This window comes from Venturia canescens, chromosome 4, assembly GCF_019457755.1.
Source record: "Venturia canescens isolate UGA chromosome 4, ASM1945775v1, whole genome shotgun sequence".
Lineage (NCBI taxonomy): Eukaryota > Metazoa > Arthropoda > Insecta > Hymenoptera > Ichneumonidae > Venturia > Venturia canescens.
The window spans coordinates 22,735,386-22,762,624 of NC_057424.1; the positions used below are offsets into that span (position 1 = coordinate 22,735,386).

Consider the following 27,239-nt stretch of genomic DNA (forward strand, 5'->3'; position numbering starts at 1 on the left):
GGCGCTCCATTCCAAATTGTAATTTCGACAATTTAATTTTTTTACATCACTTTTGTTTTCGATGATTTGTTTGTAAAAAATTGCCGGATAATCATTAATAACGTTAATGGGCTAAGACTTTCGCAGATTTATTGCAACATATGTATTTTCTCTCTTGTGAAAAGAAACCTTATTTTGACCAGGGATGCTCTCACCTCAGGGAAAATCATGGATATTTGTTCAAAAAAATAATAAAATAGAAATCGTTCTATTACCATGCATATTGGTTAAATAATATTTATAACAATGCCCATTTGAAATTCGTTCGATTCTGTCGTATAATTCGCTTTTCATTCAATCGCAGAAACGATACGAGCAGACGACGATGTTACTTATAGGTCATATTTATGCCCCGTGACCCAAGCGGACGTTACGAATTTTGATTATTTGAATTGCCCTTGTGTCAATCGTTTCTTTGCCCTCTCACGCGGTACAAAAGCTGTATTACTTGACAACTTTTTTGATATTCAACGAACGAAGATGTGAAATAATAAACGCCTAGCGTTGATTGTCCTCGCTCAAATAGCCTAGTGAAGTAAATATTCGAATATCAAAACTTTATAATGGCACTGTACGTTGATAAAATAACAACGTTATTCCGCGAATGTAAAATTTTGGAGAATCAGGAGAGGCAACAAGATAAAAAATTAGCCACCACTGTGCAAACTCACAAGACAGAAAATGAAGGAAAGACATTTCGTAGAATCGAATACAATCATTCTCGGAATCATCACGATAATTTAATAATAAATCTGGAAGATGTTGATTCACAAGAAATTTTATTCCGGAATATCCAATCTTTCGTTTCAACTGCGAAAATTCGAACTGCCAATGTTGAATTTTCATATTTGAACAAAATGCTGGCAATGTCATGTTTGGCGGTGAGTAAGTCAAAAGTAGTTGTAAAATTATGTTGACATTATGGTTTTATGTGAAGACTCGAAGAAAAATATAATATAATATATATTATATTTATATATAATATAATATATAGAAAAATATAATATAAGAATTATAATTGCAGAATGGTGATGAAATGACTGCGATAGAACATTTGATAGAATCTCATGCAGTCATATTGAAACAACATATATATCATAGATACACAAAGACGCTAGTGAGGAGAGAATTTTTAAATGAGCTGCAAGAATCCGGTCTGAAACCGGCTCATACAAAATTTGATCCAGACTCCGGGAAGGGTCAAAGCTCGTTAAGAGCAAGACTCGCAGAAATGCCGAAAGGTAATATTCCTATTTGCTAAATTGACTTTTTCTTTTGGTCCAAATAAGATTGGTTCCTTATTTTTGTACATAGGAAATTTTTGGTTTCTCAGCAATAAACAATTGGACATTGTACACACATTTCTTTTACAGAATGGTACATGGTCCAGATTACAGCAGGCTACAAAGATCCGTATTCTTTGAAAGGCAACGACTCGGTCCTCGACACCATGATCCCGTTACACCTCACGATTTTTCCCACAGGCAAAGGTGCCATTGACCCCTTTCGCATAACACTGCCAAAGCCTAAAAACGAAGAGAGTCAAGGATACGACGGATTGAATGAAATAGTCAAAATACAGAAGAATAATAAGGCTGATTTGGAAGCTTACTATGCGAGCAATAAGTGTTACTGGAAAATGAGGGAAGCACAGAATAACAGAATGAAGGTATCGTGTAACAAATTTTCATACCAATTTCAATACCATCAATCGACTAAAATTTCTATGATTACCAACGATTATCAATTTATCACTATTTTTTAACGTAAATATTCTTTTCTTTGAGAAGAAGCGTTACATTTTCTCCTTATGTTTTATCAGACTGCAGTGAAGGAGCTCGAATATACGTGGTTGAGGGAATGGAGAGTACTCTTGGTTGCTGATCCCTTGGAAGAATCACCACTAGCAAAGGAAATGGGCGATATGATTGACAAGCTCATAGCCGATGACTTAACTTTGTAAGACATCAATCATTTGTTTTTGAGCTCTTGAAAATACTTCATGAGACAAAAAACGTACACGGTGACGAGGCGTTTCAAAAAATTTGTTTGTTCACGACAAAAGAACAGTATCGTTTTTCGTATGAAAACTTGTGTTCTTTCATCTTGCAGAATCGCGATGTCGTCGCGATCGAGATGGCTTTTAAAAAAAATAGCAACGAGTTCTCATTTTTTAAGCAAAGTTGAAATTGCCAGAGCGGTTCATTACGTTCTTTGCGGTAATAATAAACTCGCAAATAATATTATACTTTCGATAGACGCAAAACTGAAGACTATCACTCATCCACAAACTGAAAAAAGAAAAACGTTGGTAATTATCGTCGACGAGGTGAGTTAAAAAGTTAATGTCGAATTTCAGTATGTCCCAGTATGAGAACTCTATCGCGACTTTTAAATATTCATCTTTATTTTCAGTGTATCGATCACGTACCTTTTGAAACGATGGATGTGTTGGTGCATCATCCGGTCACGCGTTTTCCTTCGTTTCACATTGCCTATGCAATGTTCAAAGAGCACGAGGACACTATAGTCAAAGGTTGTAAAATCGTGAAGAATAACAAGGAGTTGGGCACGTTCATTGTAAATCCAGCTCGCAATTTGGAGAGATTAGAGAAGAGAATGAAGCTCTTTATCAACTATTGGCTGCCGAATTGGAAGGGAAAGTATGGAATGGAGCCGGAGGAGAATATTTTTGAAAACATCCTCGTCAACAAAGATGTACTCATGTACTCTGGCCATGGCAGCGGAATACAATATTTGCCTGGAGAAAAAATTGAGAGGCTGCGTGTTCGAGCTATCGTACTCTTGTTCGGTTGTTCGAGCGTCAAACTTTATCCAACCGGAGGAAGATTTCCTCCCTATGGCATCTCAAATCAGTACCTCATTGCGTGCAGGTACATCTTTCTCGGTTTAAATATTCCTTCCGTTCGATATCAAGGAAAAAAATCTTTTTCTTTTCATGCAATCTCGACCATCAATGATTTACAAAATTTTCGTTCTACGATTGTTTTTATAATTAAGATTATTTGGTATTCTTTTCAACAGTCCTTGCATGCTGGGAATGTTGTGGGAAGTCACGGATGGCGACATCGACAGAATGACCGCTCGTTTTATGAGCGAATGGATACCATCTGATCCTGGAAAATCTTGGTCCAATGTAGACATCAATAAATGGTGCGAAGGAATCTTGAGTTAGTATAAATATCAAATATTTTTTTGCTACCTTACTGAAATTATTGAACGAAAAAATATTGCCAGCATGAGCATATCAGAGGCAAAGAAAGATCTATGGATTTTGAAAAAAATAAGAGACATTGAGGTATCCAAAAAATAGCAAATGATAATTCGAAAATCTCAATATTGCAGAATTTAAAACGCCTAGTACTGGTGATTCGAACAAAGCGTCGATGAACGAACCGGAGCTTCTTCGAGCAGTTGCAAAGTCGAAAGAAGTGTGTACACAACATATGACATCGGCAGCTATAATAGTACGGGGATTGCCAATAAGGCTGGAATAAATCTCGGTATATTCGATCGATCATTTTGTAAAGTCGTATAAATAAATGGCTATGATACACGTATTATTTTTTTGCAGACGAATTAAAAAAGATAAAGAAATTTTTGGAAGTAAAATTTGGAGTAGAAATGTGCTTGTATACAATAGTCACAATATTATGTCGTTTTTGTTGCAGAAATAGTTGGCGCTCGCTCAATCGGGTCACATGATGATTTGAGGCTCCGGCACAGAAACTCCAATGTTTTTGTGGGGCAAGACTTGTCCACCGTTTATGTAGAGCTCGTCCTTGACGATAACATCTTCACCGAGTACGGTCGTTCCTTCCATTCGTACCCAACGGCCGACTACGCTTTTCCAGCCAACGATGCAGCTTTAGAGAGCAAAAAATGAACGATAGATCTTTACAAGAATACAGGAATGATTTCTATTCGATCTTATTAGAAGCCCCAAGGCTTGGATTAAAATTGAAATTCATTCGAAATTCCCACCCTTCGAGCCAGGCGTGCTCCTTCACCACTGACGACCGAAGAAGCGTTGTTTTTTTCACGCAACAACCATCCGCCAGGGTGACTCCTGGTCCGATCGTTACGTTGGGACCGATCCGGCAATCTTTACCGATTTTTGCACTCGGATCGACCAAAACGTTGCCTACGACACCCGGTCCGTCGTACAATTGGTGCGGTGATTTTTGCCTCAATGATGCGAGATACATGCACATCCCTAATCAGTTAGAATCTCGGATTACTGATTAATGATTATGGATTAAGGAGGACAGGGTTAGTGAGTCCAGGGAAAATCGTTTTTTCAAACCTGTAAGAAAATCTTTCGGCTGTCCCACGTCCATCCAAAAACCTGACAATTCCATAGCATAGAGTTGACCATCTTCTGCCATTTTCGGAAATACTTCCTTCTCTATACTCATGGGCCGCAGTTCTATTCTGCTCAGTACGCTAGGATTTAATATGTACATACCTGAAACAATACAAATTCTTTTCAATAAACTGTACATAATTTTATTAACGATAATAAACAATTTGTACGTTTTCCAATTGCATTGTATTCTGGTATTTTTTCTTATTAAAAGTTGTTTTGCAAAGATTCGTTGCAATTTCTTATTACCAGCGTTGATTTTGTTAGAGACGAATTCCTGAGGCTTTTCAATGAAACTTTCGATCTGACCATTCTCGCCATAAACTACGACGCCGTATTTCGAAGGTTCTTCGACTTTCGTAACGACAATCGTTCCTTCGCATCCGTGTGATTTGTGGAATTGAAGCAATTCTTTGAATGGAAAGTCGCATATTATGTCTGAATTTAGAACGAAGAAAGGCTCGCTGCCTTCCGAAAGAATCTCACGAGCCAGGGCAAGGGGACCCGCGGTACCCAGAGGTTCAGTTTCATGAGAAAATATTAATGTTACGCCCAATTTTTCAGCCTCTTTTGCTAATTCTTTCTCCATTTCTTCTGCTCTATAAGATACAGCAAGAATGACTTCTTTCACATTGGATTCCACCTGCAAATGGAAAATTCATCTTTCACTGACTCATTGAAATGTACATTATTCAAAGATAATGAGGATATGCAATGTTTGAATTTCCTCAATAATGAGGATAAGGCCAAATGTTAATATGTAAATAAAAAACATTTGTGAGTATTGTAAATTTTTTCTTCAAATATAGAACTTACCAGGGCTTCGATTTGGTGCAGAAGCATCGGTTTATTAGCAAATTCTATGAGGGGCTTAGGTCTACTCAATGTCAGAGGACGCAGTCTCGTTCCATAGCCGCCAACAAGTATAAGAGCTCTCATTTTTCTCATATTTAATTTTTCTGGCATTATATATTTCTTGTCTAAGAATTACAAGTTGTTTGGACACATCCCCTAGACATCAGAATCAATATTACTACTGCTTTATTCAACCCCATTTTTATTGTTCTGTCATAATAAAATTTAAATTACAAATAAATAAAATTGAATTCAATAAACACAAAAATCTGTTTAGGATCATTGCAATTTCCAATTTTCAAACAGATTATGAAAAGTGATCCGTCATGTATTTTCATCCACTACGAAAAATAATTGTCAAGTATATTTCTATAATTTTGGAGAACAAGAATGAAAATTGAACATTTTGACAATGTTTAACTTAACTTTGATTTTTCTAATTATCCTAATTTAGTGTGAAAAACTGCAGCAGGTAATTTCTATGATTTTCGAATACCTTTGTAAAATAAAAAGAACGTCTCAATGTCTCGCCACTTTCGAATACTGGTGGACTAGCCACGTACCACTTATTTTCCATTCTTGTCTAATCTAATGTTTACTGTTTCTTATGCCGCTCGGTGTCGCACGCATCTCACTGGAACGTGTGTGTGTGTGTGTGTGTCTATTATCACTCTGACAGTTATGTTCAAGGAGACTATAGGAAAGGAGTCCAATCTCTGTATTGGGCGCCTGTTAGAAAAACGTCCGTGAAAATGTCGAGAACCCGGGTTCGAGGAACGGCCACTCGCGTCGCATTGTCGTTTGTGTACGGATATATATAGTAATAAAATCAATGTCGTTGGTGAAACTGACCGCCATGGCGGCGGGGGATCGTGGATTTAAAGAGCTTTTGCGCCTGTCAAAAATTGTTGAATTAACGATTATGAGTGCTCGTAATCGAAAATACTAATATGTATTGTAATAATATTCTCCAGCAACGTAAAACCCTGTGCTTTACACATTCAAAGTATCAGCTGATCTCCCCTCGTATGTCGCGCTGCTAAGAAAACCATAGCATCCGGGAAATTGCCGGTTCATATACTTATGTTGGAAGAAATTTTTTCTGTCACAAATTTTTTTTTTTGCATGATATTTATGAATATTTTAAAATTATATTGATAACTATAGCTCTTGTGACTATAGTTACTGTTTCATAAAACCTTAATATATCACGCGGCCCGGATAAGCCAGTAGCATTTTCTGCTGTTCGGAATATCATTAGCTTATGTGGTGTAATGGTTCAATGACAGGCTCATACTCGTGAAGTCCACTGTTCAAATCTTCTTTTGTTTTATTTTTTTTTTCATCATAAATAGTTATTGTTCTTTGACTATAGCAGAAATTTTAAAAAATCAATTGATTTTGTTGAATTATGTTTTTTTTTTATTCATTCATATAAAAAATGACTGCAATATGTTAATTTATTTTAACAGCAATAGCCACTGTGTCAGTGTATTCCATTTTACAAAGATAGGTTAGACCCACAAAAACTATCAACAGTCTGTGGTAACGTGTACATAATACGCATGCGTTAACCCGTACTGTACGTACAACAGCGCCACTCGAGAGGAACCCTCTTTCCCGACACTTTTACGGACGTCCCCGATTGCCGAGATTGGACTCCTTCCATGGACGTAGGAAATACATGGACGGAGCCTTAGCCGAGAGGGGTGAAGCCTGAAGGGTGAGGGGAATGAAAGTCTATTTTCACGGATATGACCAACCATGATGGCGGCGGCGATGTATATTCTCACGGCGAAATCGTATGGTGGGGATAAGCAGTTTTAAAAAAAGTTAACCTCCAATAAATTATGACACGCAAATAAAAATCTAACCTTCAATCAATTATAAGACACGAATATTTTATAATTGAGATATCATTTACAATGATGAGTTAAGCGAAATGCTGGTTAGTTAAATAAGGGATGTATTGAAAAAATACACTGGTACGCATTGTACAAAATAGCTATGAAATTTATTTTTTTGCAATAAATAAATATTGTAGACGTCCGGAATTGTTTTGCAACCTTTTGCATAGCAATCCGGCATATTATAATAAAAACAGTATAAAGTTTTTCACAATATATTACAGCACGACTGTGGAACACTGGGAACACTCGAGAACACTATTTGACGTTGGTGCATAACCTCGAACTAATCGAAACTGCTCGCCGGTATTTTGTCTGCGGTCACGGGATAGTTTTGTTAAAATGACGCCGCGCACCGTGACGATAGACACGAATCTGACCAACCATGATGGCTACCACGGCTTTTCTCCTTGCCCCTGAGGCTTCACCCCCCTCGTCTAAAAGGGTACTTAAGGCTCCGTCGCTTCGTCCATGTATTTCCTACGTCCATGACTCCTTCCCTATAGTCTCCTTGGTTATGTTGATTGGTCCAAGAAATGATTGTTAACTCAGATATGAATTGTTAGTAGTGTGAAAACTGACCACGCATCGCTCCAAACACTGGCCAATTTTTCTCCTCTCAACTGCTCCCAACAACCGTCCCAACCCTAGATTATTTTGAGTTGTTCCTCCCGGAGATTCCCCGGATACTCCCTGTGAAGTTGACCGATTTTGGCCATCGCATTTTTTTATTTCCATTTATTTATATGAACAGCGATAGAAGAATCAAAGCTATGCTCAAACCCACAAAATCATAATGATTGAAATCCTTGCAGCAGAAAATTCACTTCATGAAGAGAACAGCATAGCGATATGCTGTAAAACAAAATAATTTATTGCAACATGATAAATATCGCTCAACTGCGAACATTTTGAAATTTCTGTGACAATCACGTCTAGAGAAAAGTTGGAGAGAAATCTATAAAACCCAACGACGATATACTATATCAAAGGTTATATACTATAGGTATTATTAAATACGAGAGCGCCACTGAGAGTTTCTCGAAAATTCCGGACAGTTCGCAAGCGAAGTTTATATATAAAACAGAAGAGAGAGTTCAAAGAAGTCAGTCTTGTTTACGTTTACTTACGTTTGAGATCACTGAATAATGAAAATTGTGTTCTAATCTAACATTATTTCACAATGAATTTAGATTACGATCCCGTGAGATTATTAAATTTCGAAGGATATTGCTCTTGTGCAATCGAAGATTGCAACTGTGGCGAACAAAATGGTAAGTTTTTTATTGTCAGTCAAAATTTTGATGAGTGACAATAAAAACATGAAAAAAAAACTTGTCATGAGTTCAAACTTCGAAAGCAACGATGTTGAAAATTCTTTGACGTTCATACTTTGCATGAAAAACGTTATGATACCGCAATATCGAAGATTGCATCGTTTTTTACAATTTTACACTTGAATTTGTTAATTGAAACAAAACTATGTTTAGCCATGAAAATGAAATAGAATTCTGAACCAAATCACTTTGGCTAAAGGGTGAACAACTATTATTTTCATTGATCGTTTTTAACCTTTATTACCGGCGTATGATTTTGTGCTTAAATCTATTAAGGTATTTGTTATTTTTTTATTAGTTCACGAATGGTCTTGGGACGAAACTTTGGCGACAAGCGCCTCTCTCTTATCAAGAAAAAACTTAGAAGTCAAATTTCATCCGAATTACAGCAATGGAACTGTAGCGGTGCGAGGTAATAAGCCTATGGAAAAGGCCAGGCATCATTACTGGGAAATAAAGATGCTTACCCCTATTTACGGCACTGATGTTGTATGTAAATCATTGATAATTAATAGCAAAATAGCTCAAAATGGAATGTTTATTGTAAAATTTCTTTTAATTCTACAGATGGTCGGCGTTGGAACCTCCAAAGCTGAGCTTGAGATGGGATACACGTTTTGTTCACTCTTAGGTCACAACCGTGAATCCTGGGGTTTTTCATACAAAGGACATCTTCAACATGCCGGGGAGACTCGAGAATATGCTCAGTGCTTTGGGCAAAAGAGTCTCGTTGGTGTTCATTTGGATACGTGGAAGGGAACGCTGCAGTTTTTCCTCAATCGAAAAGCATTAGGTATAAAAACATGTTTTTTTTAATATTTTGATTTCTATAATAATGAATCATCAACAGAAATGATTTGATTGAATATCTCAAGACAATAAGTCTCATTACCCATTCAATACAATATTGAAATATTTTTCAGGTGTAGCATTTACCGGTTTGAGAAATGTTGAGCTTTATCCGATGGTCAGTTCAACAGCGGCGCAAAGTCAAATAAGAATAACCCACAGCTGTTCAGCGCCGGCGTCATTGCAGATGGAATGTCTAGGTCTTCTCAGACCTCTACAGCGGTCTTATCTCACAACTGCTTTTCCCGGTCTTCAATATCTTTCTAAAAGTATTTTTGCAGATATTCTCCGCAAGGAAGGCTGTAAGTATTCTTTTACCCAAAATTCCACATTTTTCCCCCAACACGTGCATCCATTCGGTGTTCCGTAATTCGCTAATATTTCTTTTATAGCTGACAAAGAACTGGAATATGATTACGAGTATCCCGAAGAATATCTCATCCTGGATGACATGTCTTACGCGTTAGTAGGCTTCGGACGACGGAGAAAACGCAAAAATTTAGATCCAGCAGGTCCGGGTGAATCTTCAAGCAGCGTGCCTGAATTACGTTTGAAAAAAATGGAAATCTAAATTGAGTCAATCGTGATTTGACCACATTGTATACAGCACTCACATGCAATCGCGTTACTCACAAAACCCAACAATCATTTTACAATCTAATCCTCCTAGTAGGCATTAGTTTTCACCAAGTTACATCTTGAAGAATATTCGATCTCATTACGACTTCAAACCACGAATATACGAATACATACGGTATTAGCTGCAATTAGGGACTCTCAATGTTCCACTAGAGTTAATAATGTGATATTAAAAAAAAATATTTCAGCCTTCTCTTTGTCCGGGTTATTATTATTATTGGAATAATAACGAAAAAATACATCATGAGAATAGATGCAACCTGTGGAATCGGTTTTTACAATATTAATTCACAGGCATTAAGAGATGCGGTAGCGTCTCGACGCCAAGTATAAATATCTGGATTATGTGAGTGTACCTTGCTTTGGCCCGCTACACACCTACAATAATATTGCACAATATTATTGAACATGTAGATGTAGTACTGAAACATTGCGCAATCATTGTACAGAAGTTTATGGTGCACTACACACCATACAAACTTATTGTGCAATATTATTGTGCAACATTATTGACCGTGTGTAGCGGGCCTTAGAAAAAAAATTCAGAATTTATGTCGATATACGTCTGCACGATTTCACGTCATTTCAGCGTATTTGATTCTTCACTTTGTTCAGAAACATGTGAAACTATTGTAAATAAAAAATGTTGAATATTCTTTATACGAGTATCATCTTATATAACGATATTAATGCCTTAAGTTTAAATTCTCGTTTACACTGACATTGTAATCAACACGAGTGCCAAAAAATCGTAAAATATAAGAACGTATAGGTATGTCATTCACCACTTTCATTCAAGCGTTCAACGAATCTCCAATTCTTTGGCATGAAAACCAACTCGGAGAGCAGAGAACATCGTCATTTGTAATAAATACGAATGTCTGACATATTTGGACGTTGTTGCGATGCTAAAATACGCGAAAGCGTAAAGTGACTTGGAAAATAGATTAAATGTAAAATTGCATTGTACGAATCACTCTCAATAAATGTATTACAAGATTATCAGTTATCAGCTTTATTTTGCATGTCTCAAATTCAATAAAACGGTCATGTTTGTGTTTTTTTAAGTTTTTTCGATCTGGTCGATTCTTTGGTATCGCTTGCATTTTTTTGTTTTCTCCTAACCGTTTTTTTTTCATTAGCACCAATTTTAGAGCAAAAAACAATGGTCTGAGCCCATCCAGCGTGTGGACCCCAAAGTTTTCTCAAATACGTACTAACTTGCTCGTGAATTTTCGGCGTGACGGTTTTCTGATTTTTCAAGTGTGGCATGTACATTTCTCTGGCCACTTGGAAAATGTGAGTATCGACTGGGATCGCCTCAAGATGTCCTAGCGACATGAGACAGATGCAATCTGCGACCTTCGGTCCAATACCCGGCAACGTTATAAGCGATTCTCTCGATTTTTCGTATATTCCTCCCTTTGATTTGTGCAAAACGTTCAACCATTCACGACCACCTAATTCCTTTAATTTTTTTGCTGCATTTGCTATGTACGCTGCTCTATATCCAAACCCTTCGTTCCTAAGTATATTTTCCACCTATGAGTAATATTGATTGAAATAAAATGTAAATTTGCTATCAAAATAGTTGATAATAATGACAAATAATAATAACCAATGCGTATAATGACATTATGCAAATGTGCATTGAAAGTTACCTTCGCCTGAGACAATGCTTCTATAGTTGGAAAATCGTAATACTGCTTCTTATCCACTTGACAAATTTTTTTCCCGAAATGTGTACACATTTTCTCAACCATGCTCGAAATTCTGTTTTAACAGAAAATACATTTAAAAATTCAATGCATATATATTTCACATTCCTTTTCAAAAAATAAAAGTAAAATAAATAATGTGATGATAAATGACCTTGGAATATTGTTGTTTGAACTGCAAATAAAGGAGAACAAATTTTCCACTATATCCTGGTCCAGAATTCTCACACCCACAGCATTGTTGCACGATTTCTCAAATTGAGCATCGCAGGAAGACCATTCGTTTATGCTATCCCGAAGAGAGGTTTCGAGATTGAAATATTTTTTGAGGCTATTCGAACAGGTGGTTTCGTCGTTGATCGATGAATTATGTAGAACGTAATGGAGATTTTCATCATCTTGACTAAAGGTCCACACGCATCCAGAATAAACCCCACGATATTTTGCCCCATTTTCTATGGCCAGCCACCTGCACAATTACCAAGAGGTAGAAGAAAAAAGTGTGTGATTGTATGATTGATAGACGTTTGGAAGCTTCTCAGCAAGTTTATTGTTATTCAAAGACAGGAAGTTGTCGAGGCGACATCTTTTGTTTCGGTTTACATTCACCCGGAAAAATCTGTGCTGTAGTCTCTGTTAGTACAGCTGTAGCACGCTATTTCCAAACAACTGATGTTTTGTACGGTCGCGCGAAAAATTTAACCTCAATTCATAGTTGGGAATGAGCATAACCAAACGTTTGTTTTATCCTTACCGAAAACTCTGTCCACCATTTAGAGTTATTCCGAGATCCAGTTCTTGTCTCTTACATGCGATTCTTCCAATTCTCATTCCGAAATACCGAGAGATTCGAGGTTATAATCACGAATACTTTATTTTGCTCCGTGGCACATCAGTGAGACTGGTAGATATAATCGAATCACCCAAGGTTTGCTACTCGTCACAATATAACGGAGAGATTCTCAGGCAATTTACAAACAATGCGGCTATGTGTCACTGTGTTTACAAAACAGATATACCATATAAATAATGTGTAAACTGTCTACCTGACTGATCTCTACCGCAAAAAAATTTCAACCGCCGGAAAAACATGCATTCGTGCGAATACTACTGAAAATACTCATTGGCGTAGCCATGTTCGACCAACGAAGAAACTGTTGTCAATTATTAAACTTTTCAGCAACAAAAAATTACATATTGTTCGAGTGTACAGCCATGCGGTGGTGAGAAATTGTAGTATTATTTTCGTATCATAAACTCTTTTTCCACTGTCTAAAATTTCTTGGTCAAAGATCGGTCAGGTAGACATTTTTTACAGTGATGGTTTTCTGCGTCGACAGAGGTGTAGGGTCGTAAAATCGATCGACTATTTTCACGAATAAAACAAATGAAATTTCCATGCATTTTTGTCACTCATTTTCTCTTTATTACATAATCCTTACTTTCGTTACATATTGATTACATATATATAAAAAATTGCCTATCACAAATTGAAAATTGTGTAAATATCATTCTACGAATGTACTTTTCTGTGAACTTGAAATTCGGTACGATTTACCCTTTTCTATTAACCATATTACGCATTTTCCTCGATCGTGTATAAATCACCGTTTAATCATCTCTTTTGCACGTGCTCAATTTCTTTTGTTTCAAAAGCAACGAGGACAGGAATTTAGTCAATATATTATCTTATGCTTTTAGATAAATACTGCAAGTGTATTTTTTCACTTTTTATCCATGATGTATGTATTACATGATTGGCGAATCGCGTGCGCAACCAACATTTTTCGTATTGTCCAGAGCTTTGTTGTGAATTTCGGTACAGTATGTAATAAATAAAACAAAAAATAAAAACAACCATTTTCAGACAACGAAAGTGGACAAATAGAAAAATAAATTTTTGTTGCATCACAACGAAACGAGTATCGATAACATTGTTTGTCATTCGTCCTTGTAGAAAATTCCGTCAGTATTCCTATCGTTCCAGCGCAGAACCAGTAACTGTCATTTTTTTAAATTCATTTTTCAAACTGCCCGATCGAGTTTTAAATATTATGTGAATAAATGTACAATCGAATCTTTCGTTTTTTAATTGAACCGAGGAAAATAAGTGAAGACAAAAAAATCTTGGTGCTTTCTTTCAATGGAGCAACATTAAAAATTATGAACCGAGAAAAAATTCACATACTGCAAGCGACAGTTTTCTGACCTAATCGCGATGTTTTAATACATTATACACACACGGATACAGGAAAGACCGGGGCAAAACGGGGTACTCGGAAAAAATTGATTTTTTTTCCAAATTTCTTTTTTTTTGGGTTTTTTCCAATATTTTTTCTTCAAATTTCTTGACTGCCTAAAAGAAGTAGCCCATCCTGCCTCGGTCGGCCCCCATGCGTATTAGCACAAACTAGCCGTCATTAAAATAAACACGACTGAATTGGACTGCTTATCCCGACGATATTCTCAAGAATGGTCGAGAGTACTCCATATTATTTTATTGTTTCGAGTAGCCCAGCTACGCATTCGAGTTTCTAATATGTTTCGTCTATATAAGTTAGTTTGAAAATAGAATACGAAATCTCGTTTGGCAGTGAGCGCGAGAAGTAAAGGATGTATGAAGTGTAAAAAAAATGTTTAAATAAAGAAAAGAAAAATAAAAACAGTCAAAAGTTTCCTCCTCGTTGACCCGGCATGCGGTCATTAATCTTTCAAATTGACATCGTCTTCTTTTTTTTTCATAACTTATATCACCGTTCCCCTCGACTTTTTTTAATATCTCGATAGTCACGCGTTGTGAATAATTACATAAATTGACGAGCCGATTTTAAGCAACGGTGTAATTATATCACGTCCCTGAGTCTTTGACACTATTTCGATTGTGCTATTCGACAATCTCTCGTTACGCAGAGGTATATTATTATAAGATACTCTTAACCCCTTCGATAGTCGCGCCATGAGACTTTCTCTCACACTTTAATTTCAGTAAAAAATCGGAGAGTAATCTAAATTTTTTTTCAACTTGTCGAACAATCAAATATATTATTAGTACTTTTATAGAAATGTTTTTTTCAGGAAAAAAATTATTTTCTTTCCTACCACCGGGTAGCGTGAGCGTGACTTTCTCCCACTGTGCGACTAAAATCGGTTGGCGAGTACCCATGGCTCGGGTCGACTCGGCCGCTGTCCAGTAGTTTTCGGCAGCGTTCGGTGCGGTTGGAGGGGAGCGTCGCACAGGAATTGGCTATTGGCTGTGAGAGATCCTCTTATCGCGACTATCGAAGAGTTAAAAGCGCGAAACAACAATGCCTCGTGTCGGAGAGTTTCGATCGGGTGGGAAAAAATGGGCGAGTTTTCCGCTTATTGTTGCGAGGGTTGCGAGGGATCGATGCATCCTCCGTGAGGCCGGTCGAAGGTGTTCCGCTCGGAGACGCGGCGAAAGCGAGCTGTGTGAGTATTTGCGAGGCCCGTTGAACCGCCGACATCAATAAGGAACATTGTTCCTCAGATGAGCTTGTTTCTTGTACTCGTGTTTTTCGCACTTCCCCCACCAACTCTGGCGCGTGCAAACCTTGTGGGGCTTCAGCACGAAACATTTGGTCTGCACAACGTTGAAGAATATCCTTCCGATGAAATTCGCCGAGGATGTACCGGCCATTTTGAGGCACGTACGAAAACTGGAAAAGCAATGGAAAACGACGGGCCGATTAACCGGGCAAGCGATCATCACTCGTTGAGAAGGGCATTCAATCAAGATGCCTCATGCCCGCGCTCTACGTGTTCTACCATTCTCCGTTGCTGCTTCGCTACGATCTAATCTCTAGCCGAATTTGTGCGTTTCTAATCAAAGTTACACCATTTCGCCACATCAATATAGCCACGCGCACAGAGTAGGAAAGATTTATCATTCAACTACGAACCGCCCTCGCGAATCCACTACGAGGAGGGAAAAAAATAGTAAGAATTACTACGTCGCCACAGTGTTAAGGGTTCTTGTCGCCCATTTCGCAGGTTTTTTATCAGAAACGTTGTAATTTTCGTGTCGTTTATAAATATAATTTCTCAATTGCTTTTTTTACAGTTGATCACAGTCAAATTCCAAGAGCTCTCGAATACAAGTATCGCCGATCCGCCGACACGTTTGAATATTTACTGTGGTACACACCAGAATTTCATTCGCGCTTGAGTATTTACACGGAGAGAAAAAAATAGCGTTGCTATGACACCGTAGTGTAAGGGTTCTACATCGCCAACGTTGATGACGCCGAAGTTGGCAGCGTCGGAGTCCAACTAAATGATGTAAAAAAGTCTCAAATAATTCCAGTTATTCTCAAATTTCGTTTCCTGCCGAATTTGCAATTCGTAATTTTTCAACCTGCCCCAATTCTTGATGAAATCGAAAATTGGTCAATTACAAATGTTTTTTTCCTTCGTTTCGTTGGACTCTGACATTGCAAACTTCAGCGTCGTCGATTTTGGAGGTTTTTACCAAAAACATTGTAATTTCCCAGTCAATTTCGAATAAAAACTTTTAAATTGCGTATTTTCCTCTGACAAAGATTTAAACCGTGCTATTTTTTTTCCTACGTAGTACTTCGTCGAGGAAACGCTGCAAAATTTATGTTGACTCGAGGATGAACTGTAAAGTAGAATAATTAATGTCGTCTCGCTGTTGTTTTCATGACACCGAAGTTTGCAACGTCGGAGTCCGACGATATGATTTGAAAAGATTCTCCAACAATTCCAGTAATTCTCCGACTCTGGTTACCTGCCTAATTTGCAATTTATCCAGTCTACACGATTGATTCGTGAAATAAAGAATGGGTGAGTTAGAAATGACATTTTCGTGAATTTCGTTGGACTCGAACGTTGCGAGCATCGTAAATTTTCATCGAGTTCTTGCTTCACTAAAAACCACAATGTACGTTCGTAAGAATGAATAAATATTAGGACATAAAAGCTTACTACTGTGGCATCATAGCAGTTCTTACTCGAATTTTCTCTCCGTGTAGAAGCTTAGCATTTCGACGTAGCAACCGTTTCGTTGATTTAATTTATTTTTATTTGTTTGTCGAAGAAAGAACAGGCACTACGGGGGCTGGGTAGGTCCAATCGATGCGGACAATTGCAAGCACACCTATTCTATTGTTTATCTTCTACAAGTGCGGATCGTCTCGTTTGTTGGTATGTTTTGTTTGTTTTTCCTTTTCTTTACCGCTCGTCACAAGTGCAATGCATTATCGTAGAAATGCCCCAGTTGAAGAGGCCGTAACGGGAATCGAAAGCAGGAATGTAAAACGGGCAGGCGGTGTCGTGTCTTCGACAACAGGAATCGGCCTTCCCGAACGCCCCGAGATTCGTGTATTTCGTGGCTCGATTACCCCGTCCGCACCATTGCGTACCGGGGATCAGCAGTATTTCTCTTCTCTTACGACTCCGACTCCTGCTTCTACCTCTCCGTATCCTCTCTGTCCGCTTCTTTATCATCAATCTTCGAGCTATATTTTCCTTCGGTAAATTCCTGTGCCTGCGTTATGTACAACAATATGGCGTGTCCCTCAAACTGTCAAAACTACCGTACTTTAATCATTTTTTTATTTTCTTTCTAGCGAATACTCTTTCGTCGGGAATTAAAGGGGGAAAGCGGCGGCTCGAAGAAACCCCCGTGAGACGAGGCGCGTCTGTCGATGCGGAAGAAAATAATCAAGAGATGACGATTCGTGTCTTATTGTAACTCTCTCTCTCTCTCGCTCTCTCTCTCTCACTTAATCTTTAGTTTGTTTCCTTTCGGATTTTTACCTCTGATCGCAGCCGCAATGACTCAAGGTGAAAGGCATATAATTCCAGAGATTGTAGCGCTCCGAAAAGGGCGGTATAGCGCGGTAGCAGTGGTCGTGCCTCCTGCAGCATCGGTCCACGTGATCCAACGCCCCGAGCTCCTTGTACGTATTTGCCGTTCTGTGGGGACCGCACCACTTTGTACCCGGTGCGATCACCATCCGCTGCAGACTCCTTCCGATCCTCCTAACAATTCCGAACGAGCCTCACTAATTAGTCGCCTTCGGGGACAACGCGACTATTCCCGACGACCCCCTTTCTTCCCATTACACGATCTCCATGCATCCGCGTCGCTAATTTTTTGGCCCTTTTCATGCATCAATCGCGGATTCTCGTTGCCGTCGGTGCGCGAACGACACACCCGTTTCGACCCCATACTTATTTTTCACGCGATCCTTCAAATTCAACCGATTCATCGAGTCGTCAAATATTTAAGGAGCAACGCATGTTGGAGAGACGGGGCCTAATGAGGCACTTCAAAAATTGCGCATCTTCTTTTGTACAGGGGAATATGAGCGAGTTGGACACTTGACGATTTGAGCAAGCTTTATTGATGAACAGATGGTCCTTCAAGCACGTTTGACTCCCACAATTGATTTCCGGTCCTAGTTTACCGAATTTCGTTAAAAAATATTATCGGGGTAAAACACAACTTCTCGAAGGCATGAAAATTGAAAAGTGACGATTTTCACATTTCGCGGGACCTGTTTTCGGATAAAATGTGACCCCTGTGATGTTCGGGATCGAAGTAGGAATTTTATGAAGTCGATCGAATTTTTGATTCTACGTGAGTCTATTTGGCTCTAAAGCTTTAATTTTTTGTGCATTTCGTCCTAGAATTCAACGATTCAAGGTAACTCAGGGTCAGAACAGGGTTTGGATCAGCGAAAGGATAATTTTATGAATTTTCTAAAAGTTCACGTTCCACGCGTGTCCATTTGCTCCTCCCCCATGTCTCCATTTTTCCTCCAAATTCACCAGTTCAGGCTAATTTCGGGTAAAAAAGTAGTTTGGGCTCGAAGAAAAAAATTTAAGAATTTTACAATATTTCAGAATTTTGAAGAGTCCCTTTTGCCCCGGATTTCAACGTTGTGGGACAAAACGATCACAGTGCCCATATTCCCCTATTACCAGAAGAAAAGAGGCATTGGAACTCTGTCAGAATTTTCATGAAGTTCGTTCAGGAAAAAAAAGAAGAAACTTTGCAAAAATGAGATTTTAAAAGAACATTAAAAAACAAGAAACTAAAAGAATTGCCTCATTTCAACTGTTCCTAGAGAAAAAAAAAGTGTCAAGGACAAATTCCATTGTGGCGCATAAAAAAATTTTGTTTTTCAGAAATAGCAAAAAACTTGTGCGTTTCTTGATGTATGTGAGTGAGAAATGCACGAAGCTTCTCGAACTTTTAAAAAGTCTAATATTTTCTCAAGTTGAAGTATTTTCTCAAAAAAAAAAAAAATGTGAAATAACGAATTCCGTAATTTGACTAATGAAAACCGACTCGTACGACATAACTTTGTCTAAAAAATTCAATCTTCGTTTATCATAAATAATTCCGAAGTGTGTGGCAACTTTTCGATAAGCTACGAGCACACCGGTCGGTGTATCGCTTCGGCGAGCGTGCCCCCCAGCTGTGAACACCTTGTATCTTCTTTTACGAACGTTCCTTCGTCCCGGCACGAAATAACTTTTTTTATTTCACATGGGCATGTGTTTGTGATTTTTTTTTTCTTTTTTTTTTTAATATATAAATAAGATTGAGCATTCCCGTAGAAAAAATCGATCAAAAAAACTGTGGAGATAAATTTTAATCGTTTTCAATGTTTGAATTTACATTTCTGGCTTTTTTTTTTTTTTTGTAGAATCGGAGGCAACGAAAGGAACGCGCATTCAAAGATTAATGAGAGTCGATTCGAAACTCGAAAATTGTGGCGTTAAAAAAAGCTCCAAAGACATTTTCAAATGGTTTTCCGTCCCGATTTTACCGGTACTGGCATGCAACGAGTGTCAACGCGGAATGCAGCCGCGTTTGGAACGGTTCGAGGTCGTCGTCAACAACGACGTTGTCCCCTGCGTTAAGCGTCTATGAAATGTCGATAAATTCGTGAGAAGATTGTCCCCATTGTTCATTAAATGATTTAGGAAATGTTCAATAGCACGATAATGAAAATGCGAAAACGAATAAAGCTCCTCGTCTCGAGACGACGGGGGGTTCTTCGTGTCGATATTTGAAATCGTCCAAAAGGAAGCGAGAGCCGGACAAACGTTTTGAGAATCTTACCTGTGCTTCTGCCGAAGCACCGACTGCTCGCGAGCCCTCGCTCTCGCGTGGACGCAACGCTCGCGAAGATTTATCCTCGAATCGAGCCATCGGAAAATCGGAAAATTCTCGTAGATCTCGTCGCCCTCGAGGACCTCGATTCTCATCTCCGGCTTCGTTGATTTTTCTTCTTTCCGCTGATTAAACGAGCAATCAAGGTCATCATCGTCGTTCAGATTGGCCTCGATGCAATCGGTCAATCTGTCACCCTCGTATATCAACTGAAGCTTTCTCTCGCTGTCCCCCAAAAAGATTTCCCTCAGTGCGACGTTCGTGTGGCTGCAACACACAGAACCAACCAAATTTTCATCCCTAGTTCGATGCCCACCGAGAGACCGAATCTGTCGCGGTCTGGCGGCAACGTTCTTCGTTGCTGAATCAAGTAATCCTGGTCAACACAATTACACTCGTTGCTTCGACGTTACTTTTGGTGATTCAGCTTCGATTTTTACGTCCCATTAAGGGCGGGGTAACGTCAATTCTGGGAAACAGAATTTTAAGCATTTTTTTTGACGTTACAGATTATAAAAATCTATTTTATTGATTGTGACATCATAATACAATGTATGAACAAGACTTCCTGCATTTTTCAGACTCGAATGTCAATAATTTACTCGATGGTGGTCAGAGGCACTTTGCAAAAAAGTTGCAAATCTGCGAGAGATTTTTTCCAAATTTTCATAATTGTTAATTTTACTATAACAAATAGGCTCATTTTTAAGGCGAAAATCAGTGTTTTCACTTCCAAGTGTCACAAAAAATGCTAGAAATTGAAAGAAAAAATCCTCTCACAGATACCTGGTCAATTGTGTGAGGAATTACGATGCTAAGTTTCAAAAGGATCGGTCGAGTCGATTTCGGTTTGCACTGTTCACCGGTCGACAACTTTTTTCTGAAGTGTCTCCGAAGATTTGTTACCATCGAGTCAGTTATTGATGTTTGGCTTTGAAAAATTCCGAAAATATTCTTCACATATTGTAATATGACGTGACAATCGATTAAATTGATTTGCTATTATCCGTAGCGTGTAAAAAATTCTTAAAATTGGGCCCTAGACGCGTTATCCCGTCCTTAAAAATGTTTGGTCGAAAAATTTCATTTTGTTACCCGCGGCTTTAGTTGATAATAAAAAAAATTGTTTTTTCCCCAATTAATCGAAATACTGATTTGGGTCGATCGGCATGAGCGTGTAAAATCATAAAATTCACAACATTTCGAGGTTTTTTCCCTTTGCATAGTGCATGATTTCCAAACGTTTCGGAATACAAAGAAGATTATAAGTGAAAAGTTCTGTCGGCGGTGCAGCGCTTTCTTGTCCCCAGTTTCGGCCACTTTCGTAGACAATGGTGAACGGTCGCGCGTATATAACGATTTACGCTAGATTAAATACGACCGCACGAGAATGATGGTTAATGCATGATTGATGCGGCGGACATTGGCGCGATTGGAGGAACGCGCGTGCGGGACTGTCGCGCGCGTTCGCGATCTCTATCGTTCGGATCAGTGTAACTTCCGCTCGAACGAACTTATCATTTCAGTTCCTCGTTTGTTTCGTGCGCCGTTTCAAATGTCGAACGCTCCCGGATAATCCGTTGTACGAGACCGAAAAATCGATACGCCGAAAAGAAAATTGGCGATAAGCGAGCGGGCGCTCTCAAAAAAAATGAGAAGCGATTGGAAATTCGTTGGTAAAAAAAAAAAAATTCTCAAACAACTCCGGCATGAGGCCTCGAACTTCCAGTAAAACTTCAATCCTCGAAAAGTCACTTATTTTTGGACGTTTAACCCGAGAAACGATGCGCGAGTGTACGACGCGGATCAGAGCAGGAGGCTGAGGCGAAGGTGGAAAGCAGCCTGAGTGCAAAGTGAAGCGCTCAGTGGTCGCACAGGATTCCTTTGTATCCCCGTGAGAGTCGTAGCAGATGAGAGAGCAAGCACACTTTCAACTCCGGTGACATCTCTCTTGCGGAATAGCGGACTGGATAAAAACAGAGGGTAGGAAGGAAAAGGGAGCTCGGTGGCTTCCCAGATCACGAAAACATCGCTCTCCTAATCCTTGCTTACTTAACTTGACGCTTTTCGGCTTAGATCCTCTTGCCCTCGGCTTTGCGGTCAACGTATGCAGGAAGGAGTAAATCGCGTTTTGTCTTTATTCACCTCGAGAGAGGCGCCGTTCGACATTGATTTTCTCGTCAACTGGCCTGTCGGAATCACGCCTAAATTCAACGCGCCTTCGATTACTCGATCTTACATTCGCTCCGTTAAGGTAGTCCATGCACGAATCGATTTTCTTAACAAAGTCTTGAAATTTACACAAACTTTAAATGCACTGTCGACTGACACGCGTATCAAATTTTAAGGGGATCGTCTCATTGGTTATTGAGACAAACGTCTTTGAATATGAAGAATAATACGCAGGGTTACACAGGCACTATGCTTAAAAAATCGTTCAGTTTTCCACATAACGAACGAACGCTTCTTACGAAGTTTATGAAAAAAGTACGCCATGAAGGTTTGGGAGAAAATTCGAGACGATTGTATTACTAGTAATAAAGATGTGTTACGTTAAAGATTGAACGAAATTGGTAACGAGCACTCGTGTAGCCTCACATTTGCTTATTTCGGCATTTCGTTTCTTCTTGGTAGGCCCATTCCTGTCAGAGCCTTCAGTCTTTTTATTTATACTTTTTCCTTCATCCATTTCCTTTTGTATTTGCCCTTTGCGCTCTCTAATGCAATTTTTGACATAAAAAGCTAGAGTATTTTCGCCAGGGACGAATGAAACTTGGGGTTCGGTCGGTGTGGGATTCCCGATTAATTAATGGCTCGTAATTTCATTCGCCATGAGATAAGTTGAAAAAATGTATTTACAATATTGAATTAATAACTCTGACATTGATTTAAAGTGATTAGGGGAGACCGGGGCAAAACGGGATATCGGAGAAATGAGAAAAATTTTGTTGTCTTTTTTTTCAATTTTTATACTTGTCCGAAGAGAACATGAAACATATTTTTTTCCAAAATATCTTGTTTTTTTTTGTATTTTGATCATTTATTTCAAAAAATTTGTTTTTTTTTTCAAATTCTCTTTTTTTTACATCACTTCCAAAGTGAAAACGTTTTTACACAGATATACAAAAAGTATTTTTATATGTTTGCATTTGCAGACCATCATGTGTGGTTACACCTGCACATTTTGGCACTGAATCCATGATTCAGTGGATAAAGAATACAAATTTTTACAAAATAAACATTGGCAATCTTCGTTATTATTCACATCATTAATTTTTAATTGAATTACAGAGGGTGCGTTCGACGTACGTTAGAACGCCGTAAGCGCTCAGATCGCTTTAAACGCTTGTAGCGGTAAGTGGGAAGCACTCCGTTACGGGTGCAAAATACACCCAAGGTGCATTGAATTAAAATCATAGTAAAAAACATTTCATGAGTTTTTGAGAGGTACCCCGTTTTACCTCGGATTTTTTTTTTAAATTGAAAAGAATTCCAGTACATTTATTAGTTTTTGGGAGTGCACTAAAAATAAACAGAGCTTCTGAAAAGTTCAATATTTCCTTAGGTATCCCGTTTTGCCCCGGTCCCCCATATTTTTAATTAGGGAGTAAAAAACTATCGAATTTAGACGCCCACAAAATGCGATCCTTCGGGCATGATCTACCTTAAATTTGCAATGATTCGAGCGTGATTTGGAGGAAAGAGCGCGAGGTTCCAATCGCATTGTGCCGAGGAGGCGCGTGCGTTCGAGCGGAGACTGCAACGCGACGCGTTTAAAAGTTTCGTTCTCTCGTATACGAATTTCCACTTGCGATTGTGTCTCGTACGTTGCGCCTGAGTCAAAGAAATCTCTTGTTCGCTCCCCGCGGTTTTTGTAAGCATCCATTGTTCCCTCGCGACCCACTCTGGAATAGCGTGCAGCACAAACGACCGTTCGATTCACCCGCGTATTTACTTCTCTCGCGCGCTTCAAATACTCCGAGCCTCGCACGCCCTGCTCGAGCTAACCGATTTTTCAACGAATCTCATACGAACCCCCAATCGACGATCGTCTCCTTCGTGCAAATTCCTTTCCACCTGGCGATCCTCTCGACTTGGCCTTCCGGAAGAATCTTCGTTACTGAAAGTGCCCGTGAATCTTCCTCTCTCGTATACTCCTCGTAGCCCCTTGTTATATTATCGCTCGTTGGCGGCACAAAGATCTCGTTATTCCGGTGAAGAGCTCCGACGATCGGGAGCACCAGAAGCAGACTCAATGCCAGCGGCATCGATGAGGCACCGGTTAGACCTCACACGCGCGTCGTCGCTTTCCGGTCACTTCGTCTGCTGCTTTTCTTTTTTTTTTCATGCAATGCGAACATATCGATTATTCGAATTTCTTCGTGATGAGATCGCGAAAAGAAAATCGTCTGATTCGAATATAATAAACGGTTCGCGCACGGAGAGAATCGATCGACACCACACTGGTGCAAATTTGCACCCACGAAAATTTCAAGTCTCTGGAGCTTCAAAATTTCTTTCTTCAATTTCGACTTTTTTCTGTAACTAAACTTTATTTTACAATTTTTTCAATTATTGTGATCGACTACTGAGGAATTGTTACCCCTAAAAAGTCTCGTAAGAGTAATTTCGTACATTCGTGCGCATGAAATAAAAAGTTTTTGAAAGTTCAAGTACAAATTTGCACGAGTGTAGTGTCTAAGGGTTAAACGGTAATATTTATTAACCGGATATATTTGACTGCGGGGACGAGTTAACGAAAAATATTTATTCCAGTAACGCACTCTTAAATTTTCAATATTTTGCTGAATTTTCAGTTTTATTATAGTCAATATTGCAATCAGTGAAATTTACCGTACGTGTACTAAAATTTACAAAAAGTTTAGTCAATTTTACGGTGCATCGCGCTTAAATGTCTTTGCCTTAGCGCAGGTATCGCGATCACTCGTTCCCGAATTCCGTAGCACACTGAAACGCTGATTTACACACTTCAAGAAAGGGCTGAGCATATAAAAACACAGTGGGAAATAGGCCGATTTAGCGACAATATACTCCTGCCATGTTCCCGGTATAGCCGCGTCCTAGCGCAAACATTCGTGCGTAAATTTTAACAGTGCAGCGCCGTAAAATTCACGGTGACGTCAAAATTTGCTAAATCTTCGGTAAAAGTTTCTATTGTGAAAAATAAATGTTATTTTTTTATAGAAAAATTCAATTTCTTTCCCATAACAATACGACGAATTGCAGCTCGTCAGCGCACTGTCGTCACTGGACGGTAATTTTTCAAATTTAATTATCTCCGTGCGGAAAGGAAATTTGGCAATGTATTTTGGAACATTACTCAATTAATTCGTTTCCTTGACCCGAGTTTTTTTCATCGATACTTTCTTTCGAGTTCCTTAATGAGTTTCGGTAAAATTCGATCGTATTTGGGGAACGTGACAACTTTACGTGGCAAGGTTCGCGTTGCCGGATGAGTGAGCAACAAATAGCTGACGCTTTGACAGTTTTTTAACAAATTTCTCAATGTTTTTCCTTGCTTCATTGGAGGCATCGAGCCTACCGCGTTAGAATATTTTTAGTGTGACTTTTGAGTCTAGCTTCGCTCTCGATGTTGTCCAAGTGTCGAGATTCGATCGAAAGAAAAAGAAGCGCTATCGTTCAAAAGTGATTTCCGGAATGCGATCGCTCGAACGATTATCGCAAAGACTCGGCAAGTCGAGGAAACAAACGTGCGGCTGCAAGTTCCAACGGAAGGGGAGAATGGGAGAAAAGTCGTCAAAGCCGTTGCGGTAGAGTAAAGCAGCGGTTACACGGGCTCTCGACTCTTTTTGCGGCGCGTCACTAAACAGGTTTATCTCTCAGCTCTCAATAGACTCATTGAATAACGTCGGGAGTAAAAACCGGTACGGAGTGACGGGAGTCGAAAATCCTCGAGAAGGTGCGAGGGAAAAACGGCACGAGATTTGAATTTCTACGATGTTACCGGGTCGCCGTTTATAATAAAATTTTCATTCGACCCTACCGGAACGATTGAAATTCGTAAAAAAAAGTTCAATTCCCCGATGATTTTCCGGCGATATTCGATCGAGAGCGGGGGGGGGGGGGGGGGGGGGCAGATAATTCCAATGCCAAGTAAGCTTCACCCACCGAACTGTCTCGAAGCGTCCGCACCACGTGCAAAGCGTCGTTCCCGTTGTTCCTTCTACGCACTGTACGGTGACCGAGATCTCGTCATGTTCGTTTGCAATAATAATATCGCATGCGCGCAAAGCGGGAGCTGCCGACGAGCGATAGTGGACCGCGGCGAGCCTCGGTCCTCTAATTCGAAATCGGAATGATCGAACCTCGTGCTGGTCGAAGCGCGGCGATATGAAACTGGCGCGCACCGGCCGTGGACCTCCCTTAAATACTCGAACGTCCTGGTGGCTGTCCAGATCCAACCGCGTACCAGACCACCCCCCGTCGTGGACCTCGGACGAGGCCCCCACCACGCAACCCTCCGCTGTCAAAGAACGGAAGATCGGGCGCGCGGGTGCGGTGTACAAAAGTGTATACGTGTGTGTCGTACATTTCTCCTTCCTCCTGCTTTCTCCTCGGCGTCTCAGCTCGCTTCAGCCGAGTCCCCCGAATCCGATCCTCTCGCGAGTCTCACCCCCCGAGTCTCCGGATGCTCCCGGCAACTTTTCCATCTCCTCTCGCCTCGCCCTCGCAGTCTCGCTCGCGCGCTGTGCACCCGCCGGCCGATACGATATCTTTCGCGACGGCTACACGGAGAGAACGGCCACTTTGTTTCGTGCGCGCGGAGCGAGACACCGCGACTCAACGAGACCGAACGAAGAGAGGACAAAAGACGCGACGCGTCAAAATCGTGCTGTCCAACCTCGCCGCCGCGCTTTTTTTTACTGGACGCACGCTTATATTTGCACTCGATTTCGAGCTCCGATCCTCCGGAGAGTTCTTCAGATTTATGACTGTCGCTCTTCGTTGAGATGCTTCTATCTCCGCTCCTCCCCCGCTCCGAGAATCGCCTCTTTCTCTCGGTGCTTTCGGTAACCTCTCGGGGGGATTGCTCCCGGGGTTAGCCGAGTTATCGTCAATACAAATTGGATAATCCGAATCACGCTCCGCCTCGCGACGAGATATACTTGCTTGCGACTCGCGGAAGCGAAACATTTTTTTGCTATGCTCCGTTTAGGGATTCGAGACTGAGAGAAAGATTTTTTTTTCTTCAAGCAACTCGGTGTCGCGCGGGGGCGGGAAAAAACTTTTCGTTTTTGGAATAAGAAACTTGGGAGGCGAACTCGTGAACAATTGCGAATAAATGTTCCTTGCTAA

At 39.8% G+C, this 27,239-nt stretch overlaps 5 protein-coding genes and 1 long non-coding RNA gene across 12 annotated transcripts; 3 read left to right on the plus strand and 3 right to left on the minus strand.

The window, feature by feature from the left end:
• Positions 1 to 157: 157 nt before the first annotated feature.
• On the plus strand, positions 158 to 4,654 carry Sse (separase). The gene is made up of 9 exons (XM_043417539.1): positions 158 to 920; positions 1,064 to 1,280; positions 1,413 to 1,708; positions 1,862 to 1,998; positions 2,152 to 2,368; positions 2,455 to 2,933; positions 3,085 to 3,230; positions 3,406 to 3,563; positions 3,732 to 4,654. Exons 1-8 carry the CDS (start codon positions 603 to 605, stop codon positions 3,555 to 3,557), a joined length of 1,962 nt encoding a protein of 653 aa, XP_043273474.1. The 5' UTR covers positions 158 to 602; the 3' UTR covers positions 3,558 to 3,563; positions 3,732 to 4,654.
• Gmppb (GDP-mannose pyrophosphorylase B) lies at positions 3,578 to 5,935 on the minus strand. Its single transcript, XM_043417549.1, has 6 exons — positions 5,778 to 5,935; positions 5,243 to 5,437; positions 4,676 to 5,069; positions 4,367 to 4,528; positions 4,045 to 4,276; positions 3,578 to 3,926 (listed from the first exon to the last, which is right to left on the minus strand). Exons 2-6 carry the CDS (start codon positions 5,390 to 5,392, stop codon positions 3,758 to 3,760), a joined length of 1,107 nt encoding a protein of 368 aa, XP_043273484.1. The 5' UTR covers positions 5,393 to 5,437; positions 5,778 to 5,935; the 3' UTR covers positions 3,578 to 3,757.
• A 2,364-nt stretch (positions 5,936 to 8,299) lies between these two features.
• On the plus strand, positions 8,300 to 11,015 carry LOC122409766 (SPRY domain-containing SOCS box protein 3-like). Its single transcript, XM_043417554.1, has 5 exons — positions 8,300 to 8,462; positions 8,824 to 9,014; positions 9,093 to 9,318; positions 9,449 to 9,676; positions 9,767 to 11,015. The coding sequence occupies exons 1-5, from the start codon at positions 8,372 to 8,374 to the stop codon at positions 9,943 to 9,945; spliced, it is 915 nt and encodes a 304-aa protein (XP_043273489.1). The 5' UTR covers positions 8,300 to 8,371; the 3' UTR covers positions 9,946 to 11,015.
• Ogg1 (8-oxoguanine DNA glycosylase) lies at positions 11,013 to 12,975 on the minus strand. The gene is made up of 4 exons (XM_043417553.1): positions 12,486 to 12,975; positions 11,886 to 12,200; positions 11,675 to 11,786; positions 11,013 to 11,555 (listed from the first exon to the last, which is right to left on the minus strand). The coding sequence occupies exons 1-4, from the start codon at positions 12,560 to 12,562 to the stop codon at positions 11,061 to 11,063; spliced, it is 999 nt and encodes a 332-aa protein (XP_043273488.1). The 5' UTR covers positions 12,563 to 12,975; the 3' UTR covers positions 11,013 to 11,060.
• A 149-nt stretch (positions 12,976 to 13,124) lies between these two features.
• LOC122409764 (group 3 secretory phospholipase A2-like) lies at positions 13,125 to 26,696 on the minus strand. Of its 2 annotated transcripts, none has more exons than XM_043417551.1 (5): positions 26,052 to 26,696; positions 23,937 to 24,235; positions 19,851 to 20,168; positions 16,947 to 17,258; positions 13,125 to 15,408 (listed from the first exon to the last, which is right to left on the minus strand). In XM_043417551.1, exons 2-5 carry the CDS (start codon positions 24,167 to 24,169, stop codon positions 15,216 to 15,218), a joined length of 1,056 nt encoding a protein of 351 aa, XP_043273486.1. In that variant the 5' UTR covers positions 24,170 to 24,235; positions 26,052 to 26,696; the 3' UTR covers positions 13,125 to 15,215. The 2 variants fall into 2 exon arrangements, with proteins under 2 accessions (XP_043273486.1, XP_043273487.1); XM_043417552.1 differs by lacking the exon at positions 16,947 to 17,258 and adding an exon at positions 17,531 to 17,755 and having other exon boundaries at positions 26,052 to 26,293.
• Positions 15,470 to 19,722, plus strand: LOC122409777 (uncharacterized). Of its 6 annotated transcripts, none has more exons than XR_006260758.1 (6): positions 15,470 to 15,742; positions 15,813 to 15,888; positions 16,809 to 16,915; positions 17,341 to 17,461; positions 17,543 to 17,673; positions 18,623 to 19,419. It is a non-coding gene; the product is annotated as an uncharacterized lncRNA (long non-coding RNA). The 6 variants fall into 6 exon arrangements; XR_006260761.1 differs by having other exon boundaries at positions 16,813 to 16,915; XR_006260756.1 differs by having other exon boundaries at positions 15,470 to 15,688.
• Positions 26,697 to 27,239: the final 543 nt, after the last annotated feature.